This window comes from Vulpes vulpes, chromosome 4, assembly GCF_048418805.1.
Source record: "Vulpes vulpes isolate BD-2025 chromosome 4, VulVul3, whole genome shotgun sequence".
Taxonomy (NCBI): Eukaryota; Metazoa; Chordata; class Mammalia; order Carnivora; family Canidae; genus Vulpes; species Vulpes vulpes.
In genome coordinates this window covers 94,236,098-94,257,525 of record NC_132783.1, presented here as the reverse complement: position 1 = coordinate 94,257,525, position 21,428 = coordinate 94,236,098, and the positions used below count along the sequence as shown (strand labels likewise).

The following is a 21,428-nucleotide window of genomic DNA, read 5'->3' as shown; positions in this document are numbered from 1 at the left end:
TTCTCAGGAACTAGCTCTTTAGCTTTTTCAGATCTTACTGTGGGCCCCTTCTTCATTTCCTTTCAGCTCAAGCAAAATCCCTCCTAGTGTTGCCCACTCTTTTCCAATTGGACCTCCTCACTTACCTGTGTATACTGACGGCTTATGTTGGAGTTTTCTAGTCCTCAAGTCCACCAACCTTGCTGCTTCCCACTGCCTCTGCACACTCAGACACCTTTTTAGGCTTGTGGATGGTGTAAGTTTGTCCTTACTTGCTTATATTTTCTTGTTCAATGGAATACCTTGTCTCCAAGCATTTGGTTCTGCTGTGTAGGTGCTCTATTTTTATGCAGGAATTCAGAGAGATCTAAAAACCAGGCTGTCAACAGTCCTCAGTCTAGATGACCTGTGGAAACTTTTGAAAACTCATGTCTCATAATTGTAGATTGTTTGAGTAGGGAAGAAAGACCCTTTATGCTTGAGATCGTCCACTCCCACATTTGTCAGACATCCCAGAGAGGTTAACTTGCTTACCCAAGATAAAATGAATGAAAAAAAAAAAGATAAAATGAATGAATAGCTTCGCACCAAAGCCAAGACAAGGTCCCCAGTGTTCTTTCCTCATATAGGATGTTATACAGATGAAAAGTTTCAGTTTTTATTTGGATGAAAACCTACAATATTTTCCTTCTAATTATAAAAGTAATAATGTGATAGGAAAAGCTGGAAAGACAGCAATATGATGTTTCAATAGTGGGCACCAGTCAATTAAAAACATTTTTTAATGTTTTTTTGTTTCATAAGATTTTTTTTTGAGAAAGTTATTATTTTTGTATTAAAGAAGAATATAAAGTAGCATTAAGTGACTGTGTTTTCTAATTTACAACCATCCAAAGTCAACCATTGTTTATAGTTCTTATCAGTGAAAATTTTAAGAGAAAAGAAATTGTGAAAGTTCTTAACTAGAAGCTGGCATGTACTACAGTCGGATTTTTAAAAGATAACCAGGAGGGTATTTACTAAAATTTAAGCCTACAAAGAGCAACTTATACAGAGGGTGATAGAGGAGAATCTAAAACATTTTATGTGCTATGTCCAGGATTGAGTCAGCTCCCTTTTAACTTCCTTATGGTCAAGACATTCTTTTTTTTTATTTTAAAGATTTTATTTATTTACTCATGAGAGACAGAGACAGAGAGGCAGAGATATAGGCAGAGGGAGAAACAGTCTCCCCATGTGGAGCCCGATGTGGGACTCGATTCCAGGACCCCAGGATCATGACCTGAGCCAAAGGCAGATGCTCAACCACTGAGCCACCCAGGAGTCCCTGGTCAAGACATTCTTATGTAATAGTTTTTGGTGGCTCTTTACATCATAGTGCCATTAATTGACTCTATACTGTTTGCATTCTTATGCTATGTATACTTAAAAATTACTCTCTGTTCCTTTCATGGGGATGTCTTTCCAATTCAGATACTAGGACCCAAGAAAGAGAACATGAAAAAAAGGTCAGACTTGCCAGTCTCATACCTGTTATAAAGATGAGATTTGGGATGCCTGTGTGACTCAGTGGTTGAGCGCCTGCCTTTGGCCCAGGGCATGATCCTGGAGTCCCGGGATTGAGTCCCACATTGAGCTTCCTGCATGGAGCCTGCTTCTCTCTCTCTCTGTGTATCTCTGCCTCTCTCTCTCTCTGTCTCGAATGAATGAATGAATGAATGAATAAACAAATAAATAAATAAAATAAAGATGAGATTTATGCGAGAAAAGGACAATGAAATGGCAGTGCCATGCTTCCTGGGCCATATGCCTTGGTGAGTGATTCATGTTTGAGGCTTGACCAGATTGTGGAAGAGCAAGTTCAAGTGTAAATTTATGCTCGGTGGCTTTAGTTGGTTTTACCAGTTCTAAAAATTACGGAGCTATGATTAAAGTAAAATGTAAAAGATGGCTGTATTCATCAGAAATAATCAAAAAGCGCTTCAACATCTACTGAGTAATTATTGATGGTGACACTGGAACTAGTTGAATAAAAAAAGGTTCATTATACATGGTCATAAGGTCAACCTACCAGTAGAGTTTTAAGAATAGTCATGGGAGGGGGGTGGTGAGTGCCTGTATCACTCAGTTAAGCATCTGCCTTTGGCTCAGGTCATGATCCCAAGGTCCTGAGATCAAGTTCTGCATTGGGCTCTCTGCTCAGTGGGGAGCCTACTTCTCCCTCTCTGTCTGCCACTCCCCCCTGCTTGTATTCTCTCACTCACTTTCTCTCTCTCAAATAAATAAATAAATAAAATCTTAAAAAAAAAAAAAGAATAGTAATGGGAAGGGGAAAACTGAGTAAAGGAGCTGAGATCAGTGTGAAGGAGAAAGCAAAGGGTTTCTGTGTTCATTTTCTATTGTAGTGTGAGAAGTTACCACAAAATCACTGGCTTAAAACAATACACATTTATTAACTCAGCTTCTGTGCATCAGGAACTCGGATGTGGCTTAACTGGGTTTTCTGTATGTTTGCAATCAAGGTGTTGGCCAGAGCTCAATGTTCATCTGAAGGCTCAACTAGGGAAGAGTCCACTCACCCATGTCCTTGGCAGAATTTATTTCTTTGTGGTTGCAGGCTTCATGACAATTTGCTTTTTCAAAGCCATCAGTGCAGAGAAAGATTCTGGGATAAGTCTGCTGATAAGACAGAGTCTCACTTAATGTCATGGGGGTGATATCCCATCACCTTTTTCACATTGTATTAGTTAGAAGCCAGTCATAGGTCCCATCCAGGCTCATTGAGGGTCCCAAACAAAGGAGATACAGGGATCATTGGGGCATTTTGGAGGTTGTTCATTACAGCTTCCTGAGGGATTTGATTAACAGCAGCCCTGTTATCTTATACCAGTGATAATCACCACACTTCTTTAGCTCTCTTTTGTGTGAGGCAGTGTGCCAAGCATTCTGTGTGCTGTATCTCAGGGAGTTCTCATACTGACCTCTGGTGCAGGTACTGTTTACATTGATGTTTTACAAGAAGAAATAAAGGTTTAGGGAGTTTGAGTATCTAGCCTGAGATTATGTAGCTAGACAGTACCAAGAGTTAGAATTTGAATCCAGGTTTTGTGGGAATCCGTAGCCGTACTAATCCTGTATGGTCTCTTAAGCTGCCCAGGCTGCCCTTAACATCCGGAGGGAATCTCAAAATGGGTGGAACATGACATACAGGTCCATTTCGTTTAAAAATCCCTACCATCCCTATCAAACAGGTGCACAGACACATGCATGCATTTACACCAACATTTTTTTTTAAAGATTTTATTTATTTATTCATGAGAGACAGAGAGAGGCAGAGACATAGGCAGAGGGAGAAGCAGGCTCCCTGTGGGGAGCCCAATGTGGGACTCAATCCTGGGTCTCTGGGATCATGACCTGAGCCAAAGGCGGATGCTCAACTGCTGAGCCACCCAGGCATCCCTTGCACCAACGTTAAATAGCCTTGTGGGGAATAGCCTTGTGGGAAACTGGCAAAGATTGTATACAGCACTGGTTCAGTGTTTTCACCATATTTTTTGTTTATTTAGTGCAAAAAAATTTTTTTTAATTTTTATTTATTTATGATAGTCACAGAGAGAGAGAGAGAGAGAGAGAGAGAGAGAGAGAGGGAGAGAGAGGCAGAGACATAGGCAGAGGGAGAAGCAGGCTCCATGCACCGGGAGCCCGACGTGGGATTCGATTCCAGGTCTCCAGGATCGTGCCCTGGGCCAAAGGCAGGCGCTAAACCACTGCGCCACCCAGGGATCCCTATTTAGTGCAAAAATTTTAAATTGCTACATTTTTTAAGAGCTATAGAATGATCTATCTCAAACTTGTGAATCCCTTTGAAATCAGTCAGTACTAATACAGAGCACTTTCTATTTCTAGAAAGTTTTTGTCTTTGGAAAACAAGTCTTCTGAATTTTCTACCTCTTGCCTTTCAGGAGGAAAACATAAATGGTTTTTCATTAAAAATTATGGAGAGAGTGCTTTCTTGTTGCTTTCTGATAATATGAGATACTTAAAGGTGCAGCTTGGCTGTATTCTCTTTGTCAGAAACTCTTCCATTCCTTTCTTACTTGTTTATACTTTTCTTTGGTAAATTGCTCTGGCTGTTTTGCTGCTCATCACGGGCATTTCCATTTGTGCTGGGACTCTTTGTGTAGTTGGCCTGGTTCCTCCCACCTTTCCAGTGGGAGAACCCGGGCAAAGATTAAGAATGAGGGTGGAAATACCCTGAGTAGTATTACTGAGACCAATCCAGTGTGACCCTGAGGAAGTAGCTTGCCTTCTTTGCATATTTTCAAAGGGAGTGGTGCTGACCCCTTTCACTAGGATGGTTGAGAGGGTTAACAGATTAATGATAGCATTGCATTTTTCAAGAATGGAGTTCATAATGCTCTTAGGTTTGACAGCTGAGACTAATGTGATGATTAAAGATCAGTGGCCTCTGTGGAGTTAAGATAAAACCCAGTGAAGAACATTAACAAAACCGTAAAGCTCCTTAGCATCACTACATTGCACAGGGTTTTTCCAACAGGGGCTCAAGTTCTCAGACCAGTCTGTCTGAAGGCTGACTCATGGCTTTATCCCAAGATTGTACCAATACCAAAGATATTCTTGGTGGTTGGAATGATACTGCTTATTTTTATTAAACATTTTTGCATATAGGCAATTTCACCAATTTATGTGACTAGACACAGATATTTATATAGATTTTAAATTTGCTTCATCATTATGATAGGAGAGCTGAAACCCAGGGAAAATGCTCCATCTAAGTGCCAGATGAAGTTCAGGGGGAAAAAATTGCATCATATCCAATCCCAATCTGTTTTTCTTGGCCTTTCAGATCACTTTTAGTTGCAGGAGAAATCCTAGTGATTCTGACCTCCAGAAATCCGTGGCAGGCAAGATACTACAACCACAGACTTGCTTTCTTTACTATATATAATGTAGGATCAGTCAAAAACTGAATATAGGCTGAGAAGGAGGGGAGAACCCTGGATGCAGTTCCCTGTGATCATAGTAAAGAAGTGGCAGCATGTTGTTTGAGACTGTTCCTTATTCTGTTCAACTGAAGTTGTATGGGGTGTTTCTTTAACGGTGAGAAGAAAATCATCCCTCACTTGTAAGCTTTGCTGGAAAAAACTACTATGCCTCCCTGTTAAGAAAGTTGTTGCTGAATAATTGACTTTGGCAGCTGAAACTGGCTTGATGGGAACTGGAGGGACCTAGAATTCCCTCATAACCCCCTTGTGTCTGTTTTTCTATTTTGGTGCTCCAGGGGGTTGAGAGAGTTGTCTGGGTTTTCTACCTTTATTTGATTTTGGAAGGCATAATATTTGTGTTTCCTGGAGTTCACCAGGGTGGGTTAGGGAAGGCAAGGAAGATGACTCTGTTGCCCCTGGAGATCTTTAGGCTAATGGTATGGAGGTAAGCCTGCAGGTCTAGGGGCTGGAAAGGAGTGGAGGGATGGAGATGGTGGCTACAACAGCTTCAGCCCTTTAATGATGCAAACAGGAATCAGATGGTTTTTCAGAGGGTTCAGTTACTTTACATCTAGTTTGTTTTCATCTGTAAAATGATTATGTCATCAGAATATGCAGTGATAAATAACCCCAAATTTTCAGTGGCTTAACCTATCAAAGGCTTATTTCTTATTTCTTACTAGTTGCTGGCAGGACACTATCCCACATTGTCTTCAATCAGCCTCTTAAGCTGTGATGGTCTTCAACTGTCTGAACATTCCTAGCAGCCATGGCCAGGGAAGGGAATGTAAGAAATCATGAAGGAGCTCTTAAAGGCTTCTAGACACAAATGTTGTAAATTCACTCATACCTCATTGGCTGAAACAAGTCACTTGGCCATATGTAGCTTCAAAGGGGAGAAAAAGTATTATCCCGTCATGTGCATGGATGGAAGTGAACCAATCTTGATGAATACCCCTATTGGCTACCACAGGGGTGCTGATGCTTATGTGATCCACACGCCACATGGTGGTCCTGGCAGAGCCCTGTGTACAGACTGGAGAGAAATGAACACCATTTGAAAAAGAGTTTTGTTCATGAATTATGAAAAAAGTGGACATCTGTCATTTTTTAATGTGTAAAGAAGTACTTAAACTTAGAAATCAAAAAATTTGTGCAAACATTAAGTAGTAATTATAGAAGTAATACTGCGTTTTCCTGTTTAGTTATTCTTGTTGTATTACCTTCTCAATTGAGGCTTTACTGGGGTACCTGCCCAAAGGTGACTCTTATATGGAGGTGTAGTATCAAACTCGACCTAGCCTGTGCCCCTATGAAACAGAATACCTGAAACCACATACCATCCCAGGTTAAAAAAAAAAAATGCTCTCACAGGTCATGAAAACTTAAGGTGGTGAGAGGCATGGGTTAGTAACAATACTAGAGTGTGATCATAAAATAGGGTATGACTTAAACACACCAGTCCTGCTGGGAGCTTGCTAGCACAAGAAGGCACTGATCATGCACAGAATGGCTTTGTCTGTTCTGGGTGCCACCACTCATCTTCCACTTTTCCTGCCGTAAAGTGCCACTTTCCTGGGGTTGGTCTTGTGCAGTTCAATGGGAGCTATTTAACAAGGGTGTTCTGTTGGGTTCTTTTGTTTTGTTTTGTTGTTGTTGTTGTCGTTGTGTTCTTTTGACTTCTGCAGGTGATGACTTGTTTTCTCCTGCCCTGTTGCCCTTATGGGCATTGCTCCACCTTGCCCTGCCCCACAGCTTGGAAAAGCTCAAGGGATTTTCACTAAGCTTGGAGATCGGTGCTTCAGCATATCTTTGTCTGGATATGGCGAGTGTACGCAGAATGGGTGAAGTGTGTTTACTGTGATACCTCAAGGGGATGAGCTTTGAGCAATGTCCTCTCAAGTCATTCATTTACTTGGAGGCTGGGAGTTTTGAAGATTAGTTTCCAATGTTCTCTTTTCACTGTATAAAGAATCCCAGGGTACCATTCTACCATCTCTCCTTCCCTCAACCCCCATTTCTGTCCACATTTCTTATTCTCCAGCAGAAAATTCCACCTGGAAGCTGTGACTGCAGCTCCCTACAGAGTACATGTCATAGTGACCCTCACTATGGCATTAGGCATAGTATCTTAAATGCTATGGGAAATCAAGACATATCTGTTATTTTTAGGAAGAATTAAATTATGGAGGCTTTCCTCTATTAAAAAAAAAACATACTTAAGGAAAAAATATAGGAACATAAACCAAATATCTTTGCCTTTAGCTAAGTGTTTTTCCCCCGATCTATTCCTGTTGCTACTCCCAAATGAACCCCTAGTTCCAAATATACATTATGAGTCTTTTGTCTCCTACGAGTGCTATTCTGTCTGAATCATCAGGCTTCCTGTTGTCTCTTGTTCATACTCATACCCTTCAGGCAGATTTCTCAGTTACAGGCAGGGGTGAAGATGGTACAGTACCAGATAGCATGCTCTTGTTATCTGGGCATCGGCCATCTGCTCTCCCAGCAACCTGGGCACCCCCCTGCTACGCTACCCGGATCTTACCTGTTAGGCAACTCACAACAGTCACCAGGGATGCACAGGGTTGTCTTGGGGGTTATTGATTGATCATGTTCCTTATTCTTGGATGGATATTTGCACACCTTCATTTTTAGGTGAATTTTGCAGTTTCTGGGCTGCTTTGGTTTTGGTGGTGGGCAGTTGGTCTCTAAAGACTATGGAGGAGGAACAATAAGTGGGGAATTTGAGTTTGTAAAGGGAAGCATTTCATCATGATTTGTAGCCCTAGGGCGCTGAGTATTGAAAACCAAAGAGGAGGAACCAGCAAGATGGCAGTGCAGTAGGAGTCATGGCATAAATGAGATCCAGATCAGACTGGTCATTATTTTGTAATTATTTTAAGATCTAAAACTGGTGATCTTCATAAGAGTGCCAGCTACACTGACACATGTACGTTGCTATATACACACACATTTGCCGATTTATATAATATGAAGGTGGGAATAAAGAGTGATAACAGAAGCTCACAGATATTTTGCAGGGATAGAGAGAAAGAGTACTCTGCTGTGGGTTTGTTCCAGAGAGGTATGAACCTTTTTCATTTATTGACAGATACTGTCTGTGACACACTGTCATTTTGTGGGCTTCTGTTGTTCCTTGTAAAATATGATGGATCATGAATGAAAAGGCGTAACTTCATGGAAAGAATATTTTTGGCCTATTAGGGTTGTGATATGTTTAGGAAAGCTTCCCTGTAGATGTGACTTTCACTCACCCTTTATCCTTGCCTCAGTTTCTACATACTTCATGTGCATTTGACCTTGAGTGGAGGTATTTGATGCTGCAGGCTGTCATTCACATCACGGTTTCTCCTAAAGTGGCTACCTCACAAAGGTCTGTGATGCAGCTTCCACAACCTTGTTCCCTCCAGTCTTGTTCCTGGAGCTCTGAGCAGCTTCCAGCAAGTTACTACGTTAATATTGATCGAGTTTGTTGGCAGGTGTGGTCTCTGCCATGATATATACCACCATATTTATCAGACTTATTTACTGCATACTTCTGTTTCAGTATTGAGTTGGGCTTAGTGTGGTGTTCTGCTTATCTTTGAAGGCATTTGTCCCTGCCCAGTAGCTTCTGGGTTACACCATGGGAAGCAACAGATTTAGGGAGGGAGGAGGACGTTGGATGTGGTGGTAAGAAGTCTTACCCTTGCTCGGCTGCCACCAGCCCTGAAAGTGCAAATCTGGCAAGTACATATGGCTCTTGGCATTAGGAAAACCTTGCTGAAATGAAATTAAAATTCCTCTGCTGGACAGGAAATTAATCAGGGCTGAATACAGTAGACAAGGACAGAAGCTAGAGTCCTTGTTCCATCACTGATGAGTGTTTTGTTATGCAAATGAGATTAAATGCACAGTGACTGGCAGGGCATTGAGGAGGGGCAGAGGACTGAGGGAGATGAACAGGTTCCTTAGGATTTAAACTCTAGCTACAAAAATGTTTTTATAGCATCTGCTGCGTCTTAGACATCAAATGCTGAGCGAGGGAAGCACCTCAGATTCTTCTGTCATTGTTTCTGCAGAGCAGTCTTGACAGTGTGATACATTGCAAATGATTCATTCCATAACACTACTAGATCGCCCACAGTGAAGCAAAGCTATATACCAGGTGTCAGGGCTAAGTCATGAAGACACCTAGTCCTTGCCTTCCCAGAGTTCATAGTCTGGTAGAAAAGGATATTGGAAAGAATTAAGTCGGGGTGCCTGGGTAGCTCAGTGGTTGAGCTTCTGCCTTTGGCTCAGGATGTGATTCCAGGGTCTGAGATCAAGTCCCATATCAGGCTCCTTGCGGGGAGCCTGCTTCTCCCTCTGCCTATGTCTCTGCCTCTCTCTCTGTGTCTCTCATGAATATATGAATAAAACTTAAAAAAAAAAAAAGAATTAAGTCTACAGATAACCAGCCAGATAAAAAATCTTGTCCTACCACTTGGGACTATTTGGTTGAAAAGTAGCTGAAGCCTATCCCAGTAATGTCAACAATAAAAAATGAATGAATTAAAAAATAATTAATTAATTAAAAAATAAATTTTTTTGAAAAAGATTGAATTGGTACAAGGAAAATTGAACAGCCAAAAGGAACATGGGGAGGGGAAGCTCTGGGATCTAAGTATCGGAACAAAGGGACAGTCTGTTCAGGACTCTCCATCTAGTGAATCACCTCCATGCAATCTTAAGTGCATTCGCTTAAGATTCACATTCCCAAAAGAAGGTATCTGCTGGATCCAGCTTGGGCCATTTGCACACTTCTTGGAGACACAAAAGCAGGAGACTCGGATAGTGCCACAAAGATTTTGAGCAATGGCAGAGGGACTTTCTCCCAAAGACAGAACGAGTGCCACAAAGGCAAGGACTTTGTCCATGGAGGCCAGGCAGGGAGGGAGGGAAGTGCATTATAAAATTTAGCTGCTGTTGTGGTTTCTGGGATTCCTGGCCAATGAGTGGGCATACATTTATTTGGAGCATGCTCAATGTTGAGGTTGTGGTAGTTTGAGACCATAAAATTTAGAATGAGTCAACTCATTGGCACTTCTGTCTTGTTCTCTTGATCCCAGTGTGAGCAGTCCCACCTCATGAGAGAACATGAGGATGTCCAGGAGCGGACAACGCTTCGGTATGAGGAGCGCATCACAGAACTCCACAGCATCATTGCTGAGCTCAATAAGAAGATAGACCGTTTGCAAGGCACCACCATCAGGTAGTGAGCTCCCGGCCGCGGCTTTCTCTCTGCCCCCTTGGCTCTAACCTGGCTCCTGGAACTGAAGTTGGCCCAATGAATAATAATGATGTGTTTTTTTTTTTTAATTATTTATTTATTTATTCTTAGAGACAGAGAGAGAGAGAGAGAGAGAGGGCAGAGACACAGGCAGGGGGAGAAGCAGGGAGCCCGACGTGGGACTCGATCCAGGGTCTCCAGGATCACGCCCTAGGCTGCAGGCGGTGCTAAACTGCTGTGCCACCGGGGCTGCCCAATAATGATGTTTTATTTGCAACAAAGACTTTTACAGTTGATAACTACTTTCTCTTTACATTGTTAACCATGCACTTTCCCCTCCACTCTTCTGTTCTTGTCTTGATCATCATGAGGGCTACCCTGGAAGGTAGACAGGGTGGGAGTTGTAATCCTCAGTTACTGATAAGGGTGTCAGATCAGAAGTTGATGAGACGCTTTATTAATGGGTTCTGAATGGAGGCCCTCTGTCTCCCTACTAGTATCCCTACCACCTCTTGAATCCACCAGGTCTGCTCTAGATGTGCAAACTGTGTGCCTCCCTTGAGAATATTGAGAGCTCAATGAATGTGGCTGGCTTATGACAAAGCAGTATGTGTGCTTTGAGATCATCTAACATTTTGAGCTCACCTGAAGTTGATTTACCTTTTATAATCTCCTAAGGTTGGGGGCAAGATTGGATATATCATTTTACTGGCGAAAAAAGTCTGGGGCTTAAATATTAAGAAATTACTTTGAAGTTATACTCAGCAGAGGATAAAGGTGGAGTTAGAACCCACAGCCTCTCTGCTTTTATTTAATATTCTTTTCGTGAAAGTGACTTTTGGGGGTCCTCCCTTCCTTATCAATCAGTTAACACCTAAGGCTCCTGCACACAACACTTAATTGGTGTGTTTGCCCTGCTGTTCAGAGGGTTTTGCTTTGAGTGATTTAGCCAAGGATGAGAACTTTTCTCTTCCTGCCTGTCCTCAGGGAACAGCCCCGGGGAAAGCAAATGGTTGGCACCTACCTTCATGGAAAAATAGTGCCCAAGCCACTATTAGGGCAGTCGTAAAGGCAGCTGCTTTTAAACTCTCCTTCTAGAAGTTCCAGGTTAGAAGAAAATTTGGGTGCGTTTTGTTTCAGCTCTGTGAGTTAGAGTAATGACAGGGCTATTTGATGAGGGTACTGATGGGACTCTGGTTTTCTGGGCAAAATCATGGAAAATTTTGCACAGAACTGGAGCCACATGATAAATTCCATATTCCAATTTAGAACCCCAAGGCTTTTAAATTGTATCCTGGTCTTCAGCATGATTGTAGGTTAGAAACGCAAGAACAGAGAAGAATTTTCAGACCAAAGAAATGATTATAGGAGATTTAAAGAAGGCTGACATAGTACATTGGCAAATTTGTAACTTCCATTAAAACATGTTGCACTTTGAAACACTTGAGAAGGTGAGGGCAAATGGGCTCAGTGAGTTGTGGGGGGGAAAAAAGCATCACACATCACCTAGAAAACTCAGTTTCAGGATGTTTAAATTGAACATAATGGCCAAACTGCTTTGTCTTAAAATACAGTGAGCTCCTCTCTCTCTCTCTCTCTCTCTCTCTCTTTTTTTTTTTTTTAAGATTTATTTATTTACTCATGAGAGACACACAGAGAGAGGGAAGCAGAGACACAGGCAGTGGGAGAAGCAGGCTCCCTGCAGGGAACCCCATGTGGGACTCTATCCCGATTCCATGATCACACCCTGAGCCAAAGGCAGGCATCCCAACAGTGAGCTTCTTGACCATAAACATTTACTGGTGCTTTTTGTTTAAAGGGAGATTGCATCTGTGCAGAAGTCACCTTAAATTCTGCCAGTTTTTGTGATGTAAATGAGCTGGCCCCTCCTTACAGGGACTCCCTGCAGGGCATGGAGACCCATGGGCCAGGAAGACAAGGCTCTTCTGGTCCTCTGATCTCCGTGGCTAAAGCATGTCTCCTGCCCCCAGCACTCCAGGAAATTGGTTTGCCCTCAAGTCCTGAGATACTATGCTATGCTGAGTGCAATGGCAGCCAGACACCTTGGAGAATTCCCACTGCTCTAGCATATCCAGAATGTAGAGAATTGATTGTCACGCTAGTCAGGTATAATGCTGGTAGCTTATAGACTTTTTTGTCACTTTAGTTTGGGCCTGAGTTAGGAATTTATTGGAAATACTGAAAAATAATAAGGGAATAGTTTATGTAAGCTATGATATATCCATACATAAGCAATACTAAATTGCTTAAGTAAAAAAAAAAAGAAAAAGATAATCTTATAGTTTGAAACTTACATTTCCAGTCACCTTCTGTGGCCACCCTAGAAGATACTCTCCCATCTCCTGTAGCCATAGGGCTAACATAGCCAAGAATCAAACACTGCAGGTGGCTGAATTCCAATATAAGTTGAGCTTATAGCCACATCAGATCTCTGAAGTAAAGAGTAAGCATTGATAGGAAAGGATGAAATGGTGAGAATTTGAATGGAGACAGTGAGTAGATTTAAATGAATCAGAATACCTAGAGCCTACAGACTCCCTTCCTGCAGAAGCACTCCCCCTCCTTGTCTGATAAAGTGAGTCTTACTTTGCTTAGAGAATTTGTAGCAATCTGATCCCAGGTAGGGGGTGCCAGGTATATACACTTAGGGCTAGGTCCCTCAGGAATAAAGATTGCAAATTATTTTACTAGATAAAGATCTCTAACCAGCTAAGGTGCTGGCCAAACACAAAGGAAATAGGGATTTCCTAGTGGAAGAAGGAAGTCAGAAACATCAACCATAGCCTCATAGCCAGAAAGGATGGCTAGACTGTGCATATTTTTGTGCTTATTTGTGCATAGATTCAATTTCCTTTTTAGCTTCTTAATTTCTCCTGTTATATTAGATGATCTGGTATTGGTGAAACTCATCTAGTGGTTAGGTTAGATGATATCTAGGTGGATTTGCCACTGAACTAGAAGAGAAGTGATTGCCTGACAATGGATACAATAACTGGTGGGACTTAGGGTCTGCCATTTTGGTGAGAAGGTGAGTCCATTCACATTCGAATGAGGGATAGTTACCGAAGCTTGGTGTCATTGCTATTGCAATTTGGAAATTTCAGTGTGTGTGAGAGGATGGGTATGGTTGTTGAGCAGCCAGAGAGGTGGCCTATGACATGTTATCTAGCACCCAGTACCATTCCCACCCCTTTATTCTCCCCAGAATTAAAGGGGCTAGACCCTTGGAACTACTTCCCAGATTAACAGTTGGGTGCTGGATATAGTTTTGGTTCTGCCAGTGAGGTGCCTTCGAATAGGTTTGGAAAGCAGAAGGAAGGTGGGAGCCATTGTTCCTCAGATCATGATGGCAGCTGATGTAGAAACTTTCATAGGTGTGAGGTCTAGCACTTCAGAGCAGGAGCTGTGGACAGGTGTGAAGGCAACGACAGTTTCCTGACCTTTGAGGGGTTCACAGCTGCAATGGCAAATCTGACAGCTCCTGGTGGCCTCTACCCACGCTTCTCTGGTCCTCCCAGTTATGCAAGCATGGAACTGCCTGACTTAAATCTCTTCTACTTGAAACATCCACTGTAGATTATGTTCCTAACTAAACCCTGCTTGATGCATCCTAAATCCCATCTCCTAGGAATAAATACTGAACATTTTGTATATATGGCCTTCTAAAAAATTGTATTCATGAATATTTTAAATAAATTGGATCATACAAACAGTGTTTTGTAATATATGCTTTTTCACTTAACTGTATGTTATGGGTGGCTTTTTTAAAATGCTCCTCTAACATGGGAAGATTATATAATAGAATGGGGAGGATGGAAAAATACATCAGTAGCTCACTTTGGAACAGGGCCGGGGGTACTCTTGGATTTCTAAGCAAATTAAACATGAGTTCTTTGTTTCCCAAAGAGATTATTTTCTTTGCCCAAAAGCTACTCTCATAACATCACCCTTTCACTGCCGGCTCTCATGAGTAGTCATGTTTTCTCCTTCATTTCCCATTTGTTAGCCTACTGCTGTCTGGCTTCTGAGTGCAACAGTTTGCTGAAGCTCCTTTTACTAAAGACTGAGTTATGTCTTCAAATTCAAAATTCCTATGTTGGCGCCCTACCCCTGAATATGATAGCATCTCCAGTTGGGGCCTTTGGAAAGTAATTCTGTTTGGTTAAGTTTATGAGGGTGGGGACTGCATGGAAGGCGTAGTGAGCACCCTTATGGGAAGAGACACCAGAGGGCATGCTCGCAGCCCACGCTCTCTCCCTGCGTATGAGGATTCAGTGACAAGGCAGCCATCTGTAAGCCAGGAAGAAAGCCCTTACCAGTAACTGACTGTGCAGACCTTGATTTTGGTCTTGGAACAAAAGTCTAGAACTAAGAAAATAAAATCCTGTTGCTTAAGCTATCTAGTCTATGGTGACTTGTTATAGCAGCCTAAGCTGCTATACCTTTTTGAAAATCATTAATGACTTAACTGAAAAATCCAGTGACCTTTTCTTGTTTCTGGTCCTTTTCTGTAGCATTTGCCTGCAAATCTTCCTTCTGGTGTGTTTTTCTTGAACTTCTATGACCCTATAATGTTTCTTCTGTCCCCACGATTCACCTTCAGACTGGGCTCTGACTCTGGGCTCTCCCTCCCTTTTCACCTTGAATGGCTGCAGCCTTACAGCACTGACCTCTCCTGTCTGAGTTACCTCCTTCAGCATTGGCACTTTACCCTTCTGCTTCTTTGTCTGCAAAATGCTCATTTGGCAACAAAAATGATATGCAAAGTCTCTGTCTGCTCTAATGTAATCCGGTCTCTAAAATCTCATGCCTGCATCATGAGCCTGACCTTTCCATTTGCCCCCAAAAGATTCATAGCTTAGTCTGATCTTCCTTTGTGGTAGATGGAAAAATAAAGAGAGGTGGAATTGCAGGAAGAATCAGACTTATCACTGATTTCCTGCTTTAGATACTCTAAGAGAATTGAGAGAATACATTTCCTCAATGTATCTAAAAAAAAATCTTTGTTCTGTAAAAGATTTATGGCATTTCAGGGCAAGTCTTCTTTCATTTGTAAGGAAGAATTGTGGTTCAACTAAACTCCCACCAGATCAGGTAGGCTGGGTTAGCTAAACATAGGGTTCCAAGGCAGGCAGGCAGGCAGGCAGGTGTCCATCTGCGTCTTGTTCACAAATCAGTCCAGTGACAAGGCATGAGTGTGCATGCCAAATAAAATATACATAGGGATTGCTAAGGAAGTAATATTGGTACAAATATTTGTATCAATATTTTCTGTCAATAATTTCTATCAAATATTACTGATTCTATTGTGCTTCAGCTTGAGGTCTGGAAAGCAGGAAAAGAATTATCCTTTTATTGACTCTTCCCTTTTTGGATAAGATTATGTCACCCCTAGCCAGTAATGAGAAGGAATTTTTAGAAATCATTGTCAACAGGAGCACCCAGGTGGCTCAGTGGGTTAAGCATCTGCCTTTGACTCAGGTCCTGATCCCAGGGTCCTGGGAGTTCGCTTCTCCCTCTCCCTCTGCTGCTCCCCCTGCTTGTGTGTGGTCTCTCTCTCTCTCTCTCTCTCTCTCAAATAAAATCTTAAAAAAATAAAAATAAAAATAATTGCCAACAACAACAACAACCAGATTTTCTCCTTAGATCACCATATTTGACTTGTTTCATTAGTCCTAAATTTAGGAATGAGGCTGTACCACTTCCTAGTTGCAGAATCCTGGGTAAATCACTTGCCTCTTTAAGCTTCACTTATCTTATTTGTAAATTAAAGGTATTGATCCCTGCTTTGATAAACTCTAAGATCTCTGCCAGTCAGCCACTGCTAGTTACATAGGTGGTGGGTAGAATCTAATGCCTGCCTGTGTGCGAGCATTTTTCTTTTGTTTTGTCATTTAAGCTAGTAGCAAGCACTAATCATTGCCACAAGAGCAATTTGAAGCAGTTCACAAATGCATCTATGTGAATAAAATAAGGTACATTTAGAATCCTGTGAGATTATTCTTTATCCTCCAAAGAGAAACACCTGAGAACTTTGTAATTCCGTGATTATGAAACTATCACAATGGTGTATGATTACCAACAGTTATCAGTTTATCAAGTTTCTGGGGTTTTTTTTGGCTTACAATGATCACTTCTTGGATCTTTTCATGTTTTCTCCCTTCACATCAGCAGCATTAGCAACTGGTGTACTTTGGAGAAAGCTTTTTTCCTCCCAAAGAAGTAAGTTATCGTTTGCCAAGAGTTACTGTGTACACAAGAGAAAGTCATGCTGAGTTGCTGATGCTGTGTTGTTAGCTGGACATCTTTACCATGAAAGTGTTTTCCCACCTCACGTTCTTGCTTTTGTGTAACCGCTGGGACTGGTAGAATGTTTTTGACTTCTCATTCCGTCGCTCTGGATGTAGGGAATACGCTGAGCACCGATTTTTATACGTGCATATACTGCGACCACAGATGGACCCATCAGCTTACAGAAGGCCCTGGCGAGAACTGGCTTTTGTTCTTTCTCAGTCCCAGATTCTAGCCTCTTTTCAGGGATTGTGCCAATTATGATGTTCAGGAGATGATAAGGATATGCAACTCTGAATTTTTTAACCAAAGTCAGTAGGAGAAACAGCAGGTTGCACGTACTTCAGTATTTCAGTTCAGTTTAACCATTTTTCTGCCTCATTCTCTGTGGTACAGAATCCTGCCTGATCTCTCAGGGTTGTTGTCTGCCTCTAATTACTGTTTACTCTGTTTATGTGAGTTGTTTGTACTCTGATATTCAGTGTAATTACCATAAGGAGGAATCTCAGCCAGAAATTGTGTATTCTCGGTTCAGCCCTTCCCTTTGGGGCCAGGAACAGAGACCTGCGCTCCCCCTACTTCCACAGCTGCTTGTTTTCCCTGTTTTTATATAAGAGCTTTGGCGACACTTACTTCTTCCCCTGAATTCCTAGACTTCATCATTTTATTTCCCATTCTTTTGTCTAACTCATGTTCGCTTCCTTTGACACAGTAAATTCTCCTTCTGATCAAAAAATGTCCACTCAGCAAGTGGCTCAAGTGCCCCTCTAGCCTCCAGCCTCGTGTTACATTGGGCACCCTATTTGGTTTCAGCTATACCTACCGCTTATTCCTCTCCATTCTTTCTCATTCGTGTTCAAAGGCTCCTCTGAGTCTTTGCTTGTGCCCTTCCACCCTCAAGACTTATCTAAACTCTAGTTGCCTGGGATGTCTCTGGAGTGCTGCTCCATCCAGAAAGTCTTCCTGGTTGCTGCTCACCTGCAGCCCCTGTGCCCTGTGTCCACACACAGCATGTTTCTTAGGTTAGAATTAGTTGTGAACATATTTGACTCCTGGAAGATAGCATTCATCTGGTCTTTGCTTTCCTGTTCTTATTTTGGTGCTCGAATACATTGACCAAGTATCCTTAGTTTGCATTTTATGACCCTGAAGGTCTTCCGCCCAACATAACGCTTCTAGTGTGGTGCAATTGTCCTGCAGATTGTATTCTGACCTCAGCAAGGAATGGCCCCTACAATCAAGTCTCTTATTCCTACCCTTCCCTATTCACTGCTATATAAAATTCATCCTAATAATCCCCAGAAGTAATTCCTTACGAAGCATGAGATTTGGCAGACCCTGTATGTTTTGGAAACTGTCAAGCCAGGAGGGTTTAAGGTGGCTATTAACAATTTTGCAAATGCCATTTATACCAGAGATACAGCAGCATTTATCTGGCTTTCTTGGCTGTGAAACAGTCTCAGCCAAGCTGAAGCTGATTACGTTGGCCCTGCAACAAAGGTAATTTATTCATCACAAAACCTCCCATTAACTACAATCAGATTTTTAACTGCTGATTGAAAGGAGAGCTGGTGTATCAGGGCACAATTACCCTCTAGACCAAAAAAGCTACTCTTAAGGTACTTTTTAATTGTTTTCATTCCTAAACCTAATTATTGTTGGCTTTGCAGGTGTCTAATAATTAACTTATTCATAGAAGATTAACCTATATATATTTTTTGCCTTCCACTCCCATTCTAATTCATATTTTGCATGTCTGGGGGCTTAATATCTACATAAGATCTCCCCCGATTTCTGGATGGCTTTTATTAAAAACACCTTATAAAGCAGTGGCTCAGCTGAATTCCTTCCCTGAGAGGATGTTGATTTCCTGAGAAAACTAAGAACTCTGGAGAGTTCTTCACATTCTTTAATTTATAGATGTGTTTGCCCAGCTTAAAATGGCAGTTGCCTCTTCCCCAAGTTCCAGTGGTCACATGTCACCATCTGGGTCTACCCCAAACCCAAAACTGTAGACTTTCTGCCCCATTGGTGTCAACAACTTTAAGTGAATGCCAATCTGAAGGATTTCTCTTCCTGGCTTTCTTCACAAACATTCATGGGCTTTCCACTCTCAGTTAAATCTCCTGACAGTTTTTTTTTTTTAAGATTTTATTTATTTATTCATGAGAGACACACAGAGAGAGGCAGAGACACAGGCAGAGGGAGAATCAGGCTCCCTGTGGGAGCCTGATGTGGGACTTGATCCCGGGATTCCGGGATCACGACCTGAGCCCAAGGCAGATGCTCAACCAACCACTGAGCCACCCAGGTGACCCCCCTGACAGTTTTCTCTTCTGGCTCATTTGTAAAATAAATGCTTCACAGGGGGCTTATTTTGCCCTCTCCATGTAGGTGTCCAGTGTGTGTGTAGTGATGATGGTGGTGTGAGGAAGAGGTATGCACACATTTTGAAAGACATACTGCAATATTAAATTTCCTTCACTTGGGCAGCCCCGGTGGCTCAGCGGTTTAGCACAGCCTTCAGTCCAGGGCGTGATCCTGGAGACCCAGGATCGAGTTCCACTCCCTGCATGAAACCTGCTTCTCTCTCTGCCTGTCTCTGCCTCTCTCTCTCTCTCTCTCTCTCTCTCTCTCTGTCTGTGTGTGTCTTGAATAAATAAATAAAATCTTAAATAATAAATTTCCTTCACTTGCCCATAGCTAATTCAGGGACCAAAAGATTGAGGGACTGAGAAGGGCTGTGAAGGGATGAGAATGTGTGTGTGTGTGTGTGTGTGTGTGTGTGTGTGTGTGTGTAAACAACATGGCAGCATTTAAGTGTTGTCTTCCTGTTAGAAGTGCTGACTGATGGAAACAGACCACTGAGTGGGCTGCACTCACTCACTGTCCATTTTCTCTTTCCCCATCCACTTTTCCTATCTCTTTACTCCACTGACTTGGTTGAGGGAAAGTAAGAGTAGTATTTACCAGACATACCTCTCAAAGTAGCCAGTTTGATCTGCACAGGTGAGGTGCCGGTTTTCTGGTAGCTCCAGCTCCAGCGCCTCCCTACATCCTCTTCCAAGGAGAAAGTCCACCATGGAGACTGTCCAGGTGATGGGATGTGACATTCCTATGCACCAGACTCCTGCTTATTTTGCTCACTGGAACTTTAGTACTCAGACCAGTTCTCAAGTCTTGGCTTCTTTTTCACACCATAATTTGAGGAGGCAAAGAAATCTAATTTCTTCAAGAACTCTTAAAAGTGAAAAAGTTTCTAGTAGACTGTTAAGTGGATCTTGTTCAGTGTATGAGTATGTATGTGGATACAGGAGCAACCTTTGACCATAGAGGTGACTGACTTCATTTGGTCTGAAAAGAGTCCTAGTTGATACGCTGAGGAAGGTAGGGGAAACAGATCTGTTTCTTTTCTGAATTCTTTCTTGTCCTAGAAGTCATATTCTCTGGGAATTCGTCATCTGTCTCTGTCAGTGGTGACTGACTCTTCTTTGTCCTCAGGGAGGAAGATGAGTACTCAGAACTGCGGTCAGAACTCAGCCAGAGCCAACATGAGGTCAACGAAGACTCTCGAAGCATGGACCAAGACCAGACCTCTGTCTCCATCCCCGAAAACCAATCCACCATGGTCACTGCTGACATGGGTGAGTCTGCCTGCCATTGTACGAAGCCAGAGTTTGGTTTCCAGATTGTAATGGGAATTTTAGAAATATGAGGCAGCCTGAATTAAAATTTAGTCAAGTCAAATTTAGTCAATAAGATTTAACTCTTTTCATTATAGCCTCATACTGTTAGTGATGATTGTTCTTAAGCAAGGATTCTGTTGATAAGCATTTTGTATCCTTGATGGTACTCACAAGTCAAGGAGTTGGATGAGTAGATGAAAGCACATCCATCTGAGTCCCTTACATGTTACTTTGTTGGAACTAAAGAGGTGAATTAGCTTTTTGCCTTGATGTTTGAGATTCAAATGTACATCACCTCTATTTGAAAATTCTGGAGATGGGGAACCAGCTGATGAGGCTATTTTAGTGTTCTAAGTTACAGTGAAATCTGAGCTGTAATGGCAGGAATGGGAAGGATGGAATGGGTGGTGATACGTTGTGGTGGGGGAGCCAATAGGTTTTAGCAACTTTTGGGTAAGAAGGAATCCAAAATGACTCTAACATGTTGGTTCTGAGTGACTAAGAGAATGATCATATTTCTTAGTAAGGATGTTTCGTGAGAAATGAGTTGGGAAATAAATATATTATGTTTGAGGTTGTAGAGAAATGTCCATCCAGGAATACTTGGCATGGTGTATTTTAAACTGCAGGTCATGACCTATTAGTGGGTCTTGGGATTCAATGAAAAATATTTTCTAAGTGAAATCGACTAGGAAAAAAAAATGGCAGTACTACTTCATGAAAATTATTTGTTGAGAGAGAGAGAGTGTGTGTGTAATAAGTCGCTTCTGCTGTGGGCTGCAGTCAACCCACGAAATGTTGCAAAACCACAGGTCCACTTGGAGATGCTTAACTGCTTAACTCACCTAAGCTTAACTGCTTAACTCACCTAATCTTTGGTGAGATTAGGGTTGAGGATAAAGACTTTGAAGTTATGAGGTAAGGAGATCTCTGTGGTCAAAAGGCTGTGGAGTCAGAAGATGGAGGAGTACCGTATCTTAGGAAATGTAGGGAAGTGATAGAGGAAGAATTAGAAGGAGACGTAAACATAGTGTAACTTTCTTAGAACCTAAAATTGTGTTGGAAAGAGACTTTAATGTAGTACACGTTTATATTAATTATGAAAGTGCTATAACATTAAGGAACGGAGTACCACAAGAGTTTCCTTTTTAACTTTCCTTTTTTTAACTT

At 41.9% G+C, this 21,428-nt stretch overlaps 1 protein-coding gene across 17 annotated transcripts in view; it reads left to right on the top strand.

Moving 5' to 3' along the window:
- MCC (MCC regulator of WNT signaling pathway) overlaps positions 1 to 21,428 on the top strand; it is a 349,930-nt gene that overhangs the window by 210,027 nt on the left and 118,475 nt on the right. For all 17 annotated transcript variants that reach the window (XR_012001147.1, XR_012001148.1, XR_012001146.1 and 14 more), the window contains 2 exons: positions 10,100 to 10,242; positions 20,074 to 20,216. Coding sequence is in view for 12 of the 17 variants with exons in the window: in XM_026006013.2 (XP_025861798.1) it covers positions 10,100 to 10,242; positions 20,074 to 20,216 (286 nt within the window). In the remaining 5 variants the exon portion in view is untranslated. The remainder of the gene's footprint in view (positions 1 to 10,099; positions 10,243 to 20,073; positions 20,217 to 21,428) is intronic.